Source organism: Hypanus sabinus, chromosome 5 (assembly GCF_030144855.1).
Source record: "Hypanus sabinus isolate sHypSab1 chromosome 5, sHypSab1.hap1, whole genome shotgun sequence".
NCBI classification, from domain to species: domain Eukaryota; kingdom Metazoa; phylum Chordata; class Chondrichthyes; order Myliobatiformes; family Dasyatidae; genus Hypanus; species Hypanus sabinus.
In genome coordinates, this window is record NC_082710.1 from 55,891,220 (window position 1) to 55,911,501 (window position 20,282).

Here is a 20,282-nt window from a genome sequence, read left to right on the forward strand (position 1 = left end):
GACCAATTAAGTGCCTTCACTCACTGCTCATGCTCACAGCTGTCCTTGTTAATAAAGATAGAAAGTTAGTTTAAAATTGTACTAATGTGTTTAATCAATAAGTTATGACGACATACAATACATATCAGGTAGTTTGAAGTTTCATCCGCTTCCATTGCTGACTTAACTGCTCTCAACCAAAATAATGGTATGATTTTTACAGTTGTCCTCAATTTAAAATACATTAAATAATTAAATTATCATCTTGCTGTAATAATTTCCATGTGTGTACTCATAATAGGTCCAAATACAGAAGATTTTGAGTTGCTTTTTGGAAGTGATATATCTGCTGAGTTTGAAGAAATTACACCATGCATTCTTTTAATCACTTATTCAAAAAAAGGGAATTCAAGGAATGTCCTGCACATCAAAAACATACTGATGGTACATATTTGAAACAACAGGCAAAAATTAAGTATTTCTTTCACAATTATGCTAAATATCAGGGGAGTAAGAGAACTTTACAGTCTCATTAGATGGAATTCCACTGTGTCCTGCAAAGCAATTAAAACCCAAGTGCTTAAAATATTAATGGCAACTGTGACCTAGATCAGTAACCTAGAGAACATGCTTTTGATGCAATTCTGGAATTGAAATACATCATAAAGAACGTAATTTGATACAAAAAAGTTTGTGGTAGGCTATTTAACAATAACCTACATCCAATGATGTTTAGCAGTTAAATTATTTTTGTCATTTAACTCCTTTGATGCCAGCTCTCCTGAGATTTTTGATGCAATTTTCATTAATGATACTGCATAATTGAGATATAAAATATTTGCAGCATATCATATATATATAATAATAATAACAATTACTGCCTTTTAGTTCTTGCTTATATCTGTAAATTCATTATAATTATGTTCAATTCACTTTATGGATAATTTTGCTGACTTATGCCCCTTGGCAGCGGTGGAACTGAGAACATAATATACAGATGGATGATAATTGACATCATTATGACAATTGTGATTAGGATATATTTAAGTAAATATGTAAATGATTTGCAAATAAATCTACGGCTTATTCACAGCAGTTTGTTAGAACTTTCTGTACATAGCCTATGCTCAATATTAAAAAGTGATCACATTTCAAAATTTGAATCTTTCCTGATATTGTGAAATGCACGACATAAGTATAGGCTTTTCTTTCTGTAAACCTAGAGTTTCATCAAAGACTCAAAGTGAAGCAAGTATCTTCAATGACTTTTAGATTATCTCATGTTATGGAATATATAATTTTTAATGCTGATCTTACAAAAATATTATTAATATTATTCCCTTATTAGTAATATTATTAATATTATTTGCATCTTAGGGAGTTTACTGTTGCGTTCATCATCACTGCCTACTTCCCCCAAAGTGCAGACAACAAGGATGCACTGGGAGGAACTTTACAGTAGCATCAGCTCTCTACGAAACAAGCACCCAGATGGTCTCTTCATAATTACAGGAGACTTCAATCACTTTAACCTGCAGGGTACTTACCCAAATTCCACCAACATGTCACCATGACTATTCGTGAACAAACAGACAGAATGATGTTTATACAAACAGACACATTACTTACAGAGCCATCCCAAGCCCTCATCTTGGCCTCTCTGACTGCATCTCCATAATGTTAATCCCAGCATAGCAACCGCTGCAGAAAATGCAGAAACCAGCCAAGAGGACCATCACTGCAGGGCCCAATGAGGCAATCCCTATGCTTTAGGACTGTTTTGAGTGGACTATCTGGCAGGTGTTCAAGGAGACCACAACAAATGGAAAAGACACAGGTCTCAAGGAGTATGTCTCATCTGTCACCAGCTACATAGGTAGGTGGGTAGATAATGTCGGTACCTCAAGAATGGTTATCTATCGGACCAAGCAGAAGCCCTGGCTGTACGCAGAAGTGTGTTCTGTTATGTTTTGTAACCCCAAAAACTAATTGAAAGAAAAATATAGGTGCCAGGATGCCTGTCTCCTTTGTTTTTCTTTTCCTTCCTTTTAATAATGACAAATGCCATTCACATACCTCTTACATATAACCCCTAATGAATTAAGTAAACAAAGAATGCTTAATCAAAAATATATATTTAAAATATTGCTGAAATAATAAATACATTACACTCCTTCTTGCTTAACTATAATTTCCAATTTAGTATAGAATGCATCTCAACTCAAATATGCAGTATAATGTATTGCTCTCTAGTTATCTTTTAAATATAGTTTATCTATCTATATATATATATATATATATATATCTACATGTACACATACAGTATATATATATATATATATACACAGACAGACACACACACACACACACACACACACACACACACACACATACACACAGTATACTATATAATTCAACTACTATATAGACAAACACAGACTAGTAAATTTAGTTTCATATTGTTGCACTCAGGCCTAAAGATTTAATTGCTATGGAAGATTTACGACTCTTGTGGGATAATGTCTTTCTAAATCGGGGATGGTGGGGTGGGGGGTTACTCTACCTGGCAGGAGAAACTTGTGGCTATGAAAGCATCTCAGGATCTGGGGCCTCCTCTGTGGTAGTTTTCCCAGACTCCAGACTTAAGGCCTTTCCGTCAATCTGTGCATAATTTCTTTCTGTAGTGGCAAGGGCCATGATGCAAAGGCACTTCCATTATTCATAACATGTGACATGACTGCACCTATACCATAAGGTGAGATGTCGCAGGTAAGTTTCACTGGATGATGTGGATCATATTGTGTGAGTAGAGTCTCTGACACCATTTCATTTATCTTTTGCAAAGCCTCCTCTTACTGCTTTGCCCATTGCCATTTCTTCCCTATCTATAGTGATGAGTTCAAAGGTTGGAGCACAGTAGCCAGGTTTAGCAGGAACCTTTTATAGTAATCGACAGTCGTAAAATTGACCATAACTATGACACATCCTTTGGCTTAGGACGTCTACCACCGTTTGAATTTTCTCAGCACAATTGTGTAAATCTTGTGTGCCAATGGTGTGACCACAATAAGTGATGCTTGGTTTAAAGATCTCACACTTATTGTGTGCTGCTTTGAGTCCATAACACTGTCGAGATTTTAGAGATGTTCCTTGTAATCTTCAATGGTAATAGCAATTTCATCCAGATAATTGGGTACCTGGGCAGCCTTGCATCACCTGGTTCATAGCTTTCTGCCAGAGTGCAGGTGCAGTTGATACCAAAAAGTAAGCCTATTAAAACCCTTGATGGTGAGAAATACTTTGGACTTCTCTTCCATCTCCATTTGTAGGCAGACCTAAGCTAAGTCCTCTTTGCTGAAGTGTTTCCCTCCAGAAAGATTTGCAAATATATCCTCTATCCTGGGCATAGGGTATTATCTACTTTCAGTACTGAGTTAATGGTGACCTGAAAATCATCACAGATCCTGACAGACCATTCTTCTTGGCCACTGGTGTTGCCCATGGGCTCCACTCAACCTTGGAAAAACTCCTTCAGCCTCCATGCAATGTAGCTCACTGGCTACTTTATCATGGATGGCATAGGGAACAGGATAGGCTTTTAAAACTTGGGTGTGGCATTTTCGTTTTACACTATTTTACCCTTGATATGTTTTTTTTCCGGTACCATCCTTGAACACTGCTGTGGCAACATCCAGTAACTTTCTTAATTTGTTTTCAGTTGACTCTATTGCAGGGCATGTGGCATTCAAATGGTGGATGGATCTGCAATCAAGTTGTAGTTGTCCTGGCCATCACTGATCCACAATGCTGGCCCTCCTGGTTTTACCACATGCAAACCCAATGTGGCTTTGTTGGTTTGACTGTTATGAATGTCATTCCCACAGGAGTTATCTTTTCTCCGGTATAAGTTCTTAGCTGTATATCTACAGGTTTCAGTTCAATATGTTTGAAATGGCATTCAAACTCATTTTGTGGAATGACTGAAACAGCTCAACCTGTGTCCAATTCCAGTTTAAATAATTTGCCATTCACTTCAGGTGTAAGCCATATTGCTTGTCTACAATTTATTTTTCACATTGGAACTCTTAAGGCTACTCAGTTCTGCATTTCTCATCATTATCAGATTTTTCATCAACAGCATGGAGATTAGTGCTCTTTTTGAAACTGCAGCTTCACTTTTTATCTTTTTCTCTTTCCTGTGCAGTCTATTTTTTTTGTCAGTCCAACATGCTTTATGTATGTGTCCTACTTTGTTGCATTTTCTGCAAGTTTTGCCTTTGAACGTGCTTTGGTCTGGTGTATGTGCGCCCCTGCCACATTGGTAACACAGTTGATTGGGCGGGGAAATTTCTGTTTAGATGTTGCAATTTTGTTCATGCTCACTTTCATTCCTGACTGAAACTCAAGTTCGTCTCTAGCTGTTGTTTCCATGGATACAGCAATCTCAACGGCCCTTTTAAATGTGCGTTGTGCTTTGGTTTGGAGCCAGCCATTCTTGAATGCTTTCTTGTAAGATTCCACAAACAAAATGATCTCACAGTGCATTATTAAACCCATCACTGAACTGACAATTTCTTCAATTCAGCCACGTACTCCCCTTCCTAAAGTGTTCTGCAGTCAATGATGGTTTCAGTTCTAAATGTTTCTGCATGATGTTCATTTATTTTGGCTGGTTTAGATGGAACAGTTAAACTGCTAAATAACTGCATGCTTTTCCATTCATTGCACTCTGCAACACTGCCACTCCTTTTTCATCGACTATTTCATTTGCTTCAAAATACTACTCAATTTGTTTACTATACCTTATCCAATTATCAGTGTGCAATCAAACTTGTCTATCTTTCTGCTTTTTTTTCTATCGATTATTTTATTATGAACCTGTTTATGAACCCAGGCCATACCCTTTGCTCGTTAGTTTAGTCTGTTTTTGGACTTTTTTAAAGCTTGAACATCTGTGTCCGAAGAAAAACATGTCTCGAGTTCATTTTAAAACTTCCTCGTTGCCACAGTTATGTTTTGTAAATCCAGAAATTAATTGAAAGAAGAACCCAGGAGCCGGTATACTTGCCTCCTCAGTTTTTCTTTTCCTTTGTTTTTAGTAAGGCCCTCACCTCTAACGTGGTGACGTAATGATAAATGCCACTGTGTACTTCTTACATATAACCTGTAATTAATTATGTAAATGCACAAAGAATGCTTAATTGAACAATATATTTACAATATTACTGGAATATTAAATACACTGCATGCTTCCTACTAAAAGCTAGTGATGATGCTTTCAAGTCTGGAGATGTAACAGCTTTCAAAGCAGCCAGAAGAATTTTATTGGAGATTCCAAATAAGTGGCTTGAAGAACTTTGAGTTGATAACACACCAAGATGGTTTTCAAATTGACAAACTTCAGGCCTTTTCCTTGAGATGCTGTAGAAAGCTGTGAGAAAGCAGTTCACAATGATCTAACAGTGCTTTCCGTAATTACAGGCATTTCTCCACAGAAGTGTTGGCAAGTACCGGACTTCTCTCCCACTTGCCTGAACACAGAAGTCTTGAACTAGGTGTCAGCTCTTCATCAGAGATTTCCCATCTGTGCTCCATCACTGAATGCCCCTGAGTGAGAACGTACAGCAAGAACGCGTCCAGTGAAGCCAAAATGAATTTAGTGGCTTACTGTATTGGATCAATTAAGTTTTGTTATTTTTTAGAGTTGTTTTTGGCATTCATGATCAATAGAAAGTGGGAATTAGAGATCTTGGTGAGATAATTAAATCAAAGCCACTGTCATAATTGTTGCACTTGTCCCCTGTAGAAAAAAAATCTCTGAATGCATTCTGACTCCATATAGCCAGCAAAGAAGTGTAAATTTGAGGCAATTTCTCAGCATTGAAGGTGGAAAATGTATCATGCTGATTCTTTACATCCTGTTAGTCCTGATATTTGGTCATCTTTTTCATTGACTTCAATGAAGTAGAACGAGTTGTGAAGGACTTGGGCAAGTACTAGAAGTTTCTAATTTTTATAGATTCTTAGAATTCTAAAGATTTGTGAGCTTTAAAGATTTTATGGAATTTTTTTCTAATTCTTATAACATGCATTTTGCAGTTTGATTATGTGAATATTTTAATTGTTTTTAAACATTTCAGAATGTCTTATAATGTCTGAATACCCCATTTAAATGTTTTAATAACATTAATCAGTAAGGATCCCTACCATCCAGGACATGCCCTCTTCTTGATGTTACTGGAGACACAGGAGCATGAAGATCTACACCCTAAGGTTCAGCAATTGCTCCTAATTCTAAGAACTTTCTACAGGTGCACAGCTGAGAGTATCCTGTCTGGCTGCATCACTGTCTGGTATGGGAACTGTACATCCCTCAATCACAGGACTCTGCAGAGAGTTGTGCAGACAGTCCAGCACATCTGTAGATGTGATCCTCCCACTATTCAGGACATTTATGAAGACAGGTGTGTAAAATGGGCCCAATGTATCATTGGAGACCCGAGTCACACCAACCACAAACTGCTCCAGCTGCTACCATCTGAGGAACGATAACACAGCATAAAAGCCAGGACCAACAGGCTCCGGGACAGCTTCTTCCACCAGGCCATCAGACTGCCTAATTCATGCTGATGCAACTCTATTTCTATGTTACATTGACTATCCTGTTGTACATAATATTTATGATAAATTACTATAATTGCACATTGAATGTTTAGACAGGGATGTAACATAAAGATTTTTACTCCTCTTGTATATGGAGGATGTAAGTAATAAAGTCAAGTAATAAAGCCATCAGGTTCTTGAACCATACTGAAAAACTCTAGCACTCACTACCTCAGATAATATTTCTTCTTTCTCTCTCCCAACTTGCACTAATACCGTTATGGTTATTTTGTCATGTAAATTATGTATAATTTATGTTAACTTAAAGATGGGCTCCTGTGCCCTTGCGTTGACTGGTTTCTCTTTCTATAGTTGTTGATACCATCCAATTTTTCTGTTTTTGTTTCATAACCAAGTCTTTTGGGAGACAACAAATTAATGTTTTCTTTGATGACAGCTTAAGCATCTTAAGATACAGGAATCTTAGCCTTTTCTCATAAACCCTCTGCATCTATAATATCCTCAAGTTGACAAATTTTTCTGCTGACCACCTTTACCATGTGCAGTAGCAGCTCTATACCAATGGGCTATGACAGAAGGTTTGGCTTTTTCTGGGAGTTATTTTCCTCATCTGAGGGTCAATACAAGGCAATGATTTTCATATGAAGGTCAAACTAGTACAGTACAAAAAGAACCTTAACTTATACAAAATATCCTTCCAGCAAAAGTACTGTGAATAAACTCTTTCCTCTTGCAGGTGAGATGGCAACTATGAATATAGATAGTATATATGAATATATACAAGTTGGTGCACTGGGAACTCTGCTGTTCGTGTTATATATAAATCAAGGATTTCCAACCTTTTTTATGTATGGACCAATATCATTAAGCAAGGGGTCCATGGACCCAGGTTGAGAACCCCTGATATAAATGACCTAGATGAAAATGTAGAGGGGTGGGTTAGTAAGTTTGCAGATGGTACAAAGATTGGTAGTGTTATGGATAGCATGGATGGCAGGTAAAGAATACAGCGGGATATAGATCAGTTGCAGATATGGGCCTATAAATGGCAAATGGAATTTAACCCAGCCAAGTATGAAGTACTGCACCTTGGGTCATCAAATTTAAAGATACAGTACAAAGAAACAGTGCAAGACCCTTAATAGTATTGATAAGCAAAGGGATCTTGAGGTCCAGGTTGACAGATGCCTGAAAATGGCTCCCTGAAAGATGGCAAATGGCATGTTTGTCTTTATTAGTTGAGGCACTGAGTTATGTTGCAGCTTTATAGAACTTTAGTTAGGCTGCATCTGGAGTATTATATACAGTTCTGGTCACCCGATTACAGGAAGGATGTTGAAGATTTAGAGAGGGTGCAGAAGACATTTACCAGGAAGCTGCCTCGATTAGCAGGCAAGTGCTATAACAACCTTGGTTTGCTTTTTCTGGAGTGGCTGAGGCTGAGGAGATCTGATGAAGGTTTATAAGATTATGAGAGGCATAGATAGAGGAAACAGACAGTATCTTTTATCCCAAGGTTTAAATGTCTAATACCAGAGTTAAATTGAGAGGGGTTAATTTCAAAAGAGATGTGCGGGGCAAGTTTTTATACAGAGAGTGGTGGGTGTTTGGAATGCACTGTCTGGGGTGGTGATAGAGGCAGAAACATTAAAAACTTTTGAGAGACATTCAGATAGGCACATGCATGTGATAAAAGGAAGGGTGTGGATATTGTGTAGATAGAAGCGAATAAGTTTATTTGGCCATTTGACTACGAAGTTATTTGTTTCAGCACAACCTTGTGGGCCGATGGGTCTGTCACTGTGCTGTACTGTTCTATGTTCTACGTTCTATGACTATGGAGTGTTGACATCTTTGGCTGAGGAGACTTCAGCCCCATCACTTTAGTTTCCTTAGTGAGTTTCAGGAAGCTCAGGGAACCTTTGGCTAAAGGTTAAACTGCTGGATAAAGTAAAAGCTATGTATCACAATTGCTATAACTGGGCAATCAGCATATGAAAATCAAAAACAGCTTCTCCCAAGGGGTTGCAGGCAGTTTGCATAATGTTTTGGAGTCAAATGCGGAGTTTAGCAGGTCAGTGCCACTTCTTAACATATTGACAACTTTATGGATTTTAAATTCTCCCCGCCCTAAAACCAAATCCAAGTTATCTGCCATATTAAAGTTCAGCTCTTTTGTGCATAAATTACTTTAAAGCATTCTTACTCTAGCTTAAACTCCAATACTAACTTGAATATTTTAACTAAAACTTGTTTTTATGTTATTGATCATATGTACCTATAAAAGTAGGGCAAATGCATCTAGTAACATGAAAAAAGTGTGTTGGTAATTAGATTTATGCATAATCAAAGACTTATTTAAGATAGAAAATTAAATGACTGGTGGTTTACATTGTCATGAGAATAACAAAATATTCCTGTGAACTGAAGAACACATCACTAAGTTCTCTCTTTTGAGTTATCAGTGTAAAATTTGATTTATCTTTAAATCATTTACCAGTCTGCTCATGATTTGTCTAACTTTCTATACTGTTTTATCAGATTTTCTTGAAGATACAAAAGACTGTAGATGTTGGAACCTGGAGCAATAAACTGTCTGCTGGAAGAACTCATCCTCCCACAGATGCTGTTCGACCTGCTGAGTTCTTCAAACAGATTGTTTTTTTTTTATTTATCAGATTTGATTGTTGGTCTTGAATCAGACTTTTATCTGATATGTTGATAATTCAAAGGAGCTGTATGAATGTAGTACTTTATTAGGATTACTACAGGAAGTAGAGGGGAGCGTTACACAAGTACCTGTTTACACCAATGATGCTGAATTTGAGTGTAATGTTCCTTGGAATGAACAGCACCAATAGTCTGTCCTGGACTGATCACGTGGCTATCATGGCCTAGAAAGCACACCAACACCTCTGCTTCCTCAGGAAGTACATTGATAAATACGTGTGCCTCCCGAAACAAAGTCTCGCTCTAACCGATGCTCTCTACAGCAAATTTGTGAGAGTTGAGGAACAATTGGGGATAGAGAGTCATCTCAAGCAGTTATTTAAAAAACACAGCATTGCTTTGGCTGCCTGATTAACACACCATTAGAGATCCAACCTCACTGGAACGAATAAAAGAATGGTCACCGTTGTGTAGAATAGGTTGCTGATGTGACAGAACATCTTTATATACTAGCAGCCACGATGAGTTCCCCCCACCCCTGCCAACCAATGTTGCTTTGAAATCTATTTATTGATTCTGATACAATTAATGATTTTCCAACATAAGGAAACTCCTTTTTCTAAAATATGTAAAATCTGTTTCTGATTTTGAGCAGAAGAATAGTATAAAAGGAGGCCAGTTGCTCAGGTACGCCAGATCACATGCTAACTCATGGGAAACTAAATTAAAATTACTGAACGACAGTTCTTAAATTGTGCTTCAGAAGTAAAATAGTTTCTGGCAGGTATTCTTAATGACTGCTGCCAGTAGGACATCTGGAGAGGATTTCTCTCCTCTGTTTCCCCTTTTCACTTCCCCATCCTTCCAGCAAATGTCATTCAAAAATTTCTGAAAATCATACCTCTATCATACTTGTTAAGAGTTTGATATATCAGATGCCTCATGGGATAAATGCCAATAGCTCAGAAATATTTCTTCACAGACATGGCTAAACTTCCCCAGATGTTATAAAACAGCATGTTTTTTGTTTTCAGTTTCCAGTAGTAGAGATGTTACAATTCATCATGTGCATTTAAAATAATAGCACTGCATGCCATCAATTTAATCAAAGGAAACCTCATTTTGTCTTAGCATTTGATTCAAATACAGTACATTATGAGGTTTTTAGGATTTTTAGGGGTTTTTTTCCTGGAAGAGCAAGCTGAAAACGTTTCATTCTGACAAGAGACTTCATGTTGTCCTGATACACCTTGTGATATCTTATTGGCAATGTAAATTGAATTCAGACTGTGAAATACCATTTTCTGGAACTGCATTTTATTGGTTAGCATAGTGGATCGCTACTTACAAAAGCCTCATATTTCAATGAAGAGAGTAACACAATATTAAAAAAAGCAGGGATATAATTCTATCCATATGGATAAACATTAAATTACATTCAGATTTACCAAATGTGCTTCTTATGACTGGTAAAATTTACTTAGAGGAATTCAGTTCTGATTCAAATCATGAACAAATGTTACTTCTGGCTATGATATGTTACCAGATCCTGATATATTAGGGATACCAAAAGAACTAAAATATGACAAGCCATTTCAAAGAATTTTAGTGTTATTTCATTTTTATGCCAGTTACAACAAACCAAAGGGTGATTGGGTGGCAAAGAGAATATAATGTTATCTTTGGACATCAGAAATCTAGGTTCTAGTTCCAACTAAGAGAAATAAGATTAAAGAATCTATTCATGTGACAGTTATGATGTAAAAGGAACCAAACTTGAGGATGTACAGCCTTTGCCCACAAAACAAAGCTTTTTGAGATACTTCAAATATGGTCCCAAAGTAACAATAGTGTTTTTGGTTGTTAGGTGAAACAGTTTATGAATCTTCACATACGTTGTTTAAGCATAAGCTTATCTAGTCAGAGAGTAATCCTGAAATTTTCCTGAAATTATTACAGTCAGTAAGGTAAAAGTAAAACACAGCATAGTTTGACAAGGAGATTAGGATTTATGGCTCAGTATTAATGAATTAATATTTAGCCAAACCTAGATATTGTGTGCCAGCAATGTGATGGAGTTGTGATGCACAATAAGGTTGGACAAGCCTATTGAGTTGGGAGCTGTTAATTAAAGTTCTTGAGGAATTGCAAGGATTTTAGAGGACTCACTGCAGCTGTGCCATACCAGTGCTGGAGAGATTGAATGTTTTGGATAGAAACTGAGATGGGTTCTAGAAAACCTTTGTATTCTAGAAGATGTTAAGATTCATGAGCTTTGATGCAGGGGAGCGTAGACTATCATAGTCCATTTTGTAGGTTGTAAGCCAGTTCAGATGTGGCACAAGGTATGACATGCTGAATGCACAGCTACTAGTCTACCAATCCAAAAACAGAATCCAGGAAGTTGAGAGTGAGATTCTTTATAACAATAAAATTAATATGAAGGGAACTGTTTTAACTGCCGCTTAAAAATAGCTGTTTCCTGGCACCTTTTTTAAAATGCAAACACTTGCACAGTTCAAGTCTTATGTATAACTATCTGAAGAATTTTGCTCTCTGATAAGCTACAAATGGAACCATTACTTCCACAGCAATTGACTCCTTGAGTTCCTCATTGGGAGATCACAGTCAGTATCGATTGGAAATAACATCTCCTCCTCAATGACAGTCAACACTGGCGCACCTCAAAGATGCATGCTTGGCCTGCTGATCTACTCTTTCTAGGCCCCTGTCTGTGTGGCTAGGCCAATGCCAATGCCATCTATAAAACTGTTGACGACACAATTGCTGTAATCCGAATCTGAAACGGTGATGAGGAGGCATAAAGGATTGAGATAGATTAGCTGGTTGAGTGGTGCTGCAACAGAACCACTCAATGTAGTAAGACCAAAGAATTGATTATGGACTTCAGGAAGAGGAAGTTGAAAGAATATGCACCAGTCCTCATTAATGAGTCAGCAATGGAAAGGATGAGCAGTTTCAATTTCCTGGATGTCGACATTTCAAAAGATCTGTCCTAGACTCAGCATATTAAAGCAATTATAAAGAGGAAACATCAACAGCTATACAGTTGGCTCCCGTTTTTCCAACGTTCACTTTACGACAGCTCACTGTTACGAAAGACCTACATTAGTACGTGTTTTTCCTAACCAAAGAGGATTTGCGCTTTTATGAAAAAAAGATGCCCACTTTGTACGTGTGTTTACCCCAAGAAAGACTACCATGACCGTGAAACCTTGAGCAGGCAGTTATGTGCGCATGCGTGTACGTACGTAGGCATGTACATGCCTATGCGTGTACGTGTGCATGCACGTATGTGGCAATATTTTTTCTCCAAATCGATTTTGGGTTGCCGCCTTCCCGATTTTGATAAGTGAAACTACACTGTACATACAATATTTCTACTTTATATAGCTGTGTCTTTATCATATCATTCCTGCTTTTATTATATGTTCAAGTTATTTTAGGTTTTATGTGCTAATTGGTTTGATTTAGTACGTTATTTTTTGGGTCTGAGAATGCTCAAAAATTTTTCCCATATAAATTAATGGTAATTGCTTCTTCGCGTTACAACATTTCGGCTAACAAACAGTTTCATAGGAACGCCCTACCTTCAGATAGCAGGGGAAACCTGTACTTCATTAGGAGTTTGAACAAATCTCTACAATGGACCATGGAGAGACTTCTAGCTGGTTGTATCACTGTCTGGTATGGAGGAACTATTACACAGGACTGGTAAAAGCTGCAAGGGATTGTAAGCTCCATCATAGGCACTAGCATCCTACCAGCGAAGATATTTTCAAAATGTGATGAGTCAAAAAGGGCAGCAGCCATCATTAAGGACTCCCACCAGCCAGCATATGCCTCTTCTCATTGATAGAAAGGAGGTGCAAGAGCCTGAAAATACCCACTCAATGTTTTAGACCCAGACTCTTCCCCTCTGCCATTAAATTTCTTAATAGACAGTGAACCCATGAACTCGACCTCACATTTTTTTCCTTTCTTTTTGCAATACTTTAAATTTCATGATGTATTTCAGTGATAATAAACCTGATTCTGATTCTGAATGATTTGAAAACTTCATGAAAAAATGAGAGAGTGTCATTTATGAAACAAATCAAAAAATGTGAGAAACACTCAGCAGGTCGGACAGTAACTATGAAAATAGTAAAAGAGTTAACATTTTCAGGCTGATGGAAGAACTCATCTTGATGAAATATTATTGACCTGAAATGTTAGCTTTTCTTCTCATTTCAAAATGCTGCCCAACGTATTGTGTCTTTCAAATGCTCATGAGAATTTCTGCAACTATTCGGTAGGGTTAATAATGCTTACTCTCATAGAACCATTATTAACCAAATATGATACCAGGCAATGGAACGTTTCTTTACAAAAATATTTGCTAGCAGACTCAGCTGAAAGTTGTCAATGGTAGTTACTTTCAGCTCTCTCTTGATATTGTGTTCTTAAATTTGACAATGAATCAGACCAATGATGAATTCTTAAACTTGTTTGTTTGGGTGAAACTATAACTGAGAATCATTAAACAAGTTTTGGGTGATCAATTGTTTCTCCCTGATAGTATTCATAATTCCTTTCATCTTCAGTCATGTTGAAAAATGTTCCACTAAAGAAGCAGGGTGGTTTTGAGGTAATACTATATGTGGCCTGTCTGTGTGATTTGATCAGGGTAACAAAAACAGATGATTACACTGCACTGAGCCTCAAATGTCTAATGTCAGAGGATACAAGCTGCTTTCCTGACCAATATATTCAGAACACATGCACAGATCCCACTTCTGGCAATATAAGTTTTCAAAGCAACTTCTTCATTGCTGTGCTGGAATAATTTCAAATAAATATTTTGGTTAGGTAACAATTGATAATTCAGAAAATATTTGTGGCATCTGCATTTTTCATCCTTTGCTAATCAAAGGGAAATAAAAATTACATGGGTGGTAAACTGACTACATACTCAGCATTCCTCAAGCAATACATAATAAAGTGATCCACTACATCTTCTGAAAGACTGTAAAATCAATATAAAAGGCATTTAAAACTGGATGTGGCAATCTACTGGTGATATAATTTGAAGTTGCAATATACATGTTCAAGTGTAATCTTCATAATCTGTTGATCACATTTTATGGAGAAAGCACTGTAAAAACTGGAAAGATATATTAATCCTACTGAAACTCTCACAAATCTCTTTTGTGTTCATTGAGCCCATTATAAATTAGTAGTTGCAGCCAATACTTTACCTCTTTAGTTACTAACTTGATCTGCAAGAAATGGAATAAAAATTACAGTGTTGTTAAAATATCGATGACCAAGCATGAAAACCTCTTGCAAACTCTGAGGTTTGAGCACCTCATTTATGTTTTCTCATTATCCATCCACTGAATATTCCAAAACATGAAAAACCTAGCAATTGCAAGAAATATGTAGCAATTTCTCAATTATTACTTCTGAGATCTGATGTTTTCTATATTATGTACACTGGTGAAGGATTCCTCCACCCCAAACCTTACTTTAATAATGTTCTCACAATTACACAAGCAAGAGGAAATTTGCAGATGCTGGAGATCCAAGCAACACACACAAAATGCTTGAGGAACTCAGCAGGCCAGGCAACAACTATGGAAAAGAGTAAACTGTCCACGTTTCGGGCCGAGACCCTTCATCAGAGCTGGAGAAGAAAGATGAGAAGTTGGAGTGAGAAGGTAGGGGGAGGAGAGGAAGAAATACAAGATAATAGGTGATAGGTAAAGAGTTGGGAAGTCAATTAGTGAAAGCGATAAAGCGCTGGAGAAGGGGGAATCTGATAGGAGAGGACAGAAGTCTAAGGAAGAAATGGAAGGGGGAGGAGCACCAGAGGTAGGTGATGGACAGGTAAGCAGATAAGGTGAGAGAAGGAAATGGGAATGGGGAATGGTGAGGGAGAGGGCGGAGGCCATTATTGGCGGTTGGAGAAAGTTATGTTCATGCCATCAGGTTAGAGGCTACACAGAACGATTATAAGGTTTTGCTCCTCCAACCTGAGTGTGGCCTCATCGTGGCAGTAGAGAAGGCCATAGACAGACATGTTGGAATGGGAATAGAAAGTAAGACTCAATGTAGATTGAGAGACAGCTTTGCTGAGCATCTGTGCTCCATCGCCAGAAAAAGCAGGTTCCCCCAGTGGCCACCCATTTTAATTCCACTTCCCATTCCCATTCCAACATGTCAGTCCATGGACTCTTCCAACCCAATGGTATGCACATCCAATTCTCAAACTTCTGTTAACGCCCCCCTTCTCCCTCACCATTCCACATTCCCATTTCCCTCTCTCACCTTACTTCCTTATCTGCCTATCATCTCCCTCTGGTGCTCCTCCCTCTTCTCTTTCTTCCCTGGCCTTTTGTGCTCTCTTATTGGATTCCCCATTCCCCCTATCTCTTTCACCGATTGACTTCCCAGCTCTTTACTTCACCCTTCACCCATTGCTGGTTTCACCTAAGACCTTGCATTTCTTCCTCCCCTCTCCCCACCTTCTTACTCTGACTGTTCACCTTTCTTCTCCAGTACTGATGAAAGGACTCAGCCTGAAATGTTGACTGTTTACTCTTTTCCATAGGTGCTGCCTGGCCTGCTGAGTTCCTCTAGCATTGTGTGTGTGTTGCTCACAATTACACAATGGCTTTCAGCTCTTCTGTACTGTTGCTTACTTCTAGAGCTCCATCCTCTTGCTTGAATTCTTCCTTTCAATAATTGAACTGATTCATCAAAGTTTTTTTTTCATTTTCAGTGAATTCAAATCGCTCTTATCCACTTACAGATGAAGCATAAAACAAAATCTTTTGATTCACTTCTTTATAATAAAACTGTAGCATAAACAATGCAATGCATCAACTGTTAAAACATTATCATATCATGCATATATTGGTTCAGAGGTATTGTGGAAACGAACACTTGCCTGGGAGGATTCCAGGAAGCTGATAAGTAATCTTTAATATTCTCTTTATCAGTGTTTTCCCTTGCCAGGATTAATTTTGTAGATCAGACTCAATGTGAAAACAGTACATTTCATAGACTCCCCTCTTATGATATGTAGCTAAGAAAAGCTCATTTGAACAAGTCCTTTGTAGTTCTGTTATTTTCAATGACATAAGATTATTCTGTAGATCATTATTCTAGCTTTTCATCTACCACCTTCCATTCCTGTGTGCAAATGCCTGGTTTCAGATTACTGCCTCTTTATCAAGATAAGGCTAAAATATGGGATTCAATAATGTGAGGGAATTAAAATTCAGATCCAATTACTCCACAGTACCATGCAATATTCATGTCATGTTATTGTCCTTCTTGGCCTTCAAAAGTTCAATAATATTGTGCCCCTTATATGTTTAATTTACAAGAAGTGTTTGCTGTGTTTAGTAGCTAGGCTACCGTATGATTTCATGTACCATTAGCAGAGATAATAGAGCTGAACATTCAGGTTTGGTATCAAAATCGTCACATACTACACAAAAGAAATCTGTTGGGAAAGAGGCAGATTAAACATTGGTGAAATAAAAAGAGTGGTGTCTATTGTTATACTATCTTCGAGATATCTAGTAATTTTCTAGAACTGTGAAATTCTGTAGTTTGCAAATGAAACAATGCATGATATTGTAATTTGGAAGACACTGTTCAGTATCAAAATGGAAACCAACACTCAAGATGTCAAATGTGAGATACAGTAAATAGCCTGTTATTACAAATATTTCATGGCAAGTAAACAGTTGACTTGCAGACAAATAAGAAGTATGCAAAATTCTGTATTCCCACCTACCGTACACTTGTTTGGCTTTTCTCCTGAATGCACCCTCATGTGGATTAACAGCTTATAGCGAGCATTAAATGGCTTGTATCTACGTGGGCAGCCAGCCCAGAAGCAAGTAAAGTCTTCTCCTTTACGCTGATCTATATGTGCCTTTTCAATGTGTCGTACAAGCTCCTCCTGCTCATCATATATTGCATTGCAGTCTATCCATCGGCAGCAGTGCTTCCCGTTAATTCTTGATGGCTCACCGTCCTCATCCAGCTGGGTCCCTTGTAGAGATGGTTGCCCATGTGAATGCAAGTGAGTCATAACGTGCCGGTGAGCATGATATGGTGGTGGTGGACCCTGGGGCAGTGCAGGTATCTCCATCCCAGAGGAGAATTCATCCAGTTGCTCATTTTTGAATGCATCATACTGCTGATTACCAATCACCGAAATACCCTGCTGAACAACCATGTTGTTCATCACCATGGGGTGCAATGGAGAGTGCTCCAGCTGCTGCATTCTTTGGTACACACCATTGCTGGCCTCTAGGTCAGCAAAAGTAAAGAGATTTCGTTCTTTACCAGTTGCATTATAGGCTTGAGGGATGCAACTACCTCTCACCCCCAGAAAATGCCCACATACCTCAGGCTGAGGAGAAACATTAGCTGGGGAGCCTCTGGACCCATTGATATATGCTACTAACGATGTTGGAGATGTACGAATGATGAGATCGATTCCAACTCCATCCGAAAAGGGCGAGGTGGAAAGTCCTCTTTTTCTTGATCGAGCAGAATTAGATCGGGCAGAATTGCGCGAGCTATTTTCATTCCCAAACAAATAAGAAGGTAAAGAGTTTGAGGTGCTGTTACTTGACATGGCAGTTCCAGGTGGTATACTCAGCACATCCCCTAGTTCACTGCCGTTCTGGGAACCTTGGTTTGATGGGAGTGATGGAAGGATTGGGTAACCATGTGGCCACTCTTGCTTCACATTCAAGGTTGACTGGCTTTCTATAAGACTTATTGCATTTGAGTCTACTGATCCACCTGACGTAATCGATCTAAAAATAAAAAAAAAGAAATGGACAATGAAAATAAAACCCAATTTGTCACAATTCTTTTCCACAGGTGACAAAATATCAGTTGTCACTTGTAATATTCTGCTTCAATGCGAATTGATGCTCTGAAGTTGCCTAATCTAACCTAATTATACAATTTCCTTTTTGGTGGAAAGGTGTATAATTGCTGTAGCCTGAAAGCTCAAGTTTCTTAAAGTAAAGCCAGTTCAGTTTCTTTGAAGTGAACAAAAGGTGTTCAACCATTGTATTGTGTGTCACGCTCCAGATTTGTACTGGGACTGGGACAGATGATAAAACAGCAAGGTTTATCCATTCTGAAAACAGACAGTATCTCACCATCTAAAATGTTATATTATTAGAAATGTGCAAAATAACTCAAAAATTTGATTTTTTGTTTAATATAGTGAAAAATATTAAGTCCCTGCTGGTGAGACCTGGTAGGGCACAAGTCCTCAGATAGTCTTACACATAGGAGCCATTTGCAAAAATGTACAACAAAAAGTTTTTTTTATAAAAGGAGGATATTTTAAAGGCTTAGGTTATACAAAACTTATTTGCGTAAAATTTTCTGCATTGGAAAGAGCAGAAAGAGTTTATTGGATAGATGCTCTGTGAATTAGTTTTCCCAACACATACTCTATAAGCATCTGATCATGCTGATATGGCACTTTTCAGTTTTACTCCAGTGCTTCAAATGTTACTGTAGCAATGCATACTTTAGCATATAGAGTTAGACGTTTCCCTACATTGGTTAATTCAATAAAAAGTGCTACTAATTGCAGGAAAAGCACCTAACAACAACAAGGTGGTATGCTGGGAGGGACTGAGCAGCAGTCATTTGACAGCTGTGAGAACTGGGGAGCCAACTGTTTCACTCTTAACTAAATTTAAGAATTGACAGAGAAGCAACATGAGATGACAATATTGAGGCAAATCAGTTGCAGAGGGGGATTGAATTAGCATACATAGACATATTATTGCTTCTTGTCTGTCTGTCTCTGTAAGAATAAAAGATGTGCAAAACAGCTATTTGTCATTAATGTCTTTATCCTATTCATAGTTTCTGTCCCTAACTATACTTCTAATTTATCCAATTCCTAAGGTTGCATTAAACAATGCTTGAGACCAAATTAAGAGAACATTGATTCAATAATTTAGACACTTTGCTCTTCCAAGTGATCAATCGCCCTCATGTTTCGGTAAATGTTGAGATCAGCTTCCAAAGACATGTTCTAAAAAATCATTTAAATTATTATAGAAACAGGTCTAAGCAGTAAAACTGGACACTCATGTTAGAAATTTATCTGCAATCAGTTGTGCCAGTGTGTGGTTGAATTTCAGAGATAGAGTACTGAAGTACAACCCTATTAAAGAGACTTAGACAGGGATAAACTTGTAGATAAATAAAAGTTCAGTTTATGATTTAAATAGTTTTATAATAACTAGTTGGAATGTTTATTTACTTATTGAGATACAGCACTGAACAGCCCTTTGAACCATGCCGCCCAGCAATCCCACGATTTTAATCACAGCCTAATCATGGGACAATTTACAATGACCAATTGACCTACCAACTGGTACATCTTTGGACTGTGGGAAGAAACCAGAGCACCCGGAGGAAACTCATGTGGTCACGGGGAGAATGTACAAACTCCTCACAGGCAGCTGCAGAAATTGAACCGTGCCACCCTGGTTGGGGTAGAAAATGTAAGTCTCTTTGATTTTAATAGCATGTATAATATCCAGAGCTTGCAAGTAGTTTCAGAATTTTAAAATATTCAAACTTGTGTACTTCTGATGGATATAATTATGTTATTTTGTATATTTGTGCATTATACAGAAGCCGTAGACCGCAAAACTGTACCTTGCCTTTCCATTGATTATCACCTGGGTAACACACACACAAAATGCTGGAGGAATACCCTGGATTTCCAACATCTGTGGAATCTCTTACGTTTATGATTATCACCTGTGCCTGTGTCTGTGCAGATAGTTCGTTATTCTTCCCCAATAGACAGTTTAGATACAAAACAAATGTTTCAAAATCTCAGCCAAGATGAGTGTAAATCAGATAACCAATTCTCTGGCATCTTATCAACATTTAAAATGCAGTGTCAATTCACATTCAACTCCTTTTGAACA

At 37.8% G+C, this 20,282-nt stretch overlaps 1 protein-coding gene across 1 annotated transcript in view; it reads right to left on the reverse strand.

Moving 5' to 3' along the window:
• Positions 1-20,282, reverse strand: part of glis3 (GLIS family zinc finger 3) — a 485,132-nt gene that overhangs the window by 319,033 nt on the left and 145,817 nt on the right. Inside the window, exon 4 of the mRNA XM_059969975.1 lies at positions 17,087-18,122. Coding sequence (XP_059825958.1) covers positions 17,087-18,122 — 1,036 coding nt within the window. The remainder of the gene's footprint in view (positions 1-17,086; positions 18,123-20,282) is intronic.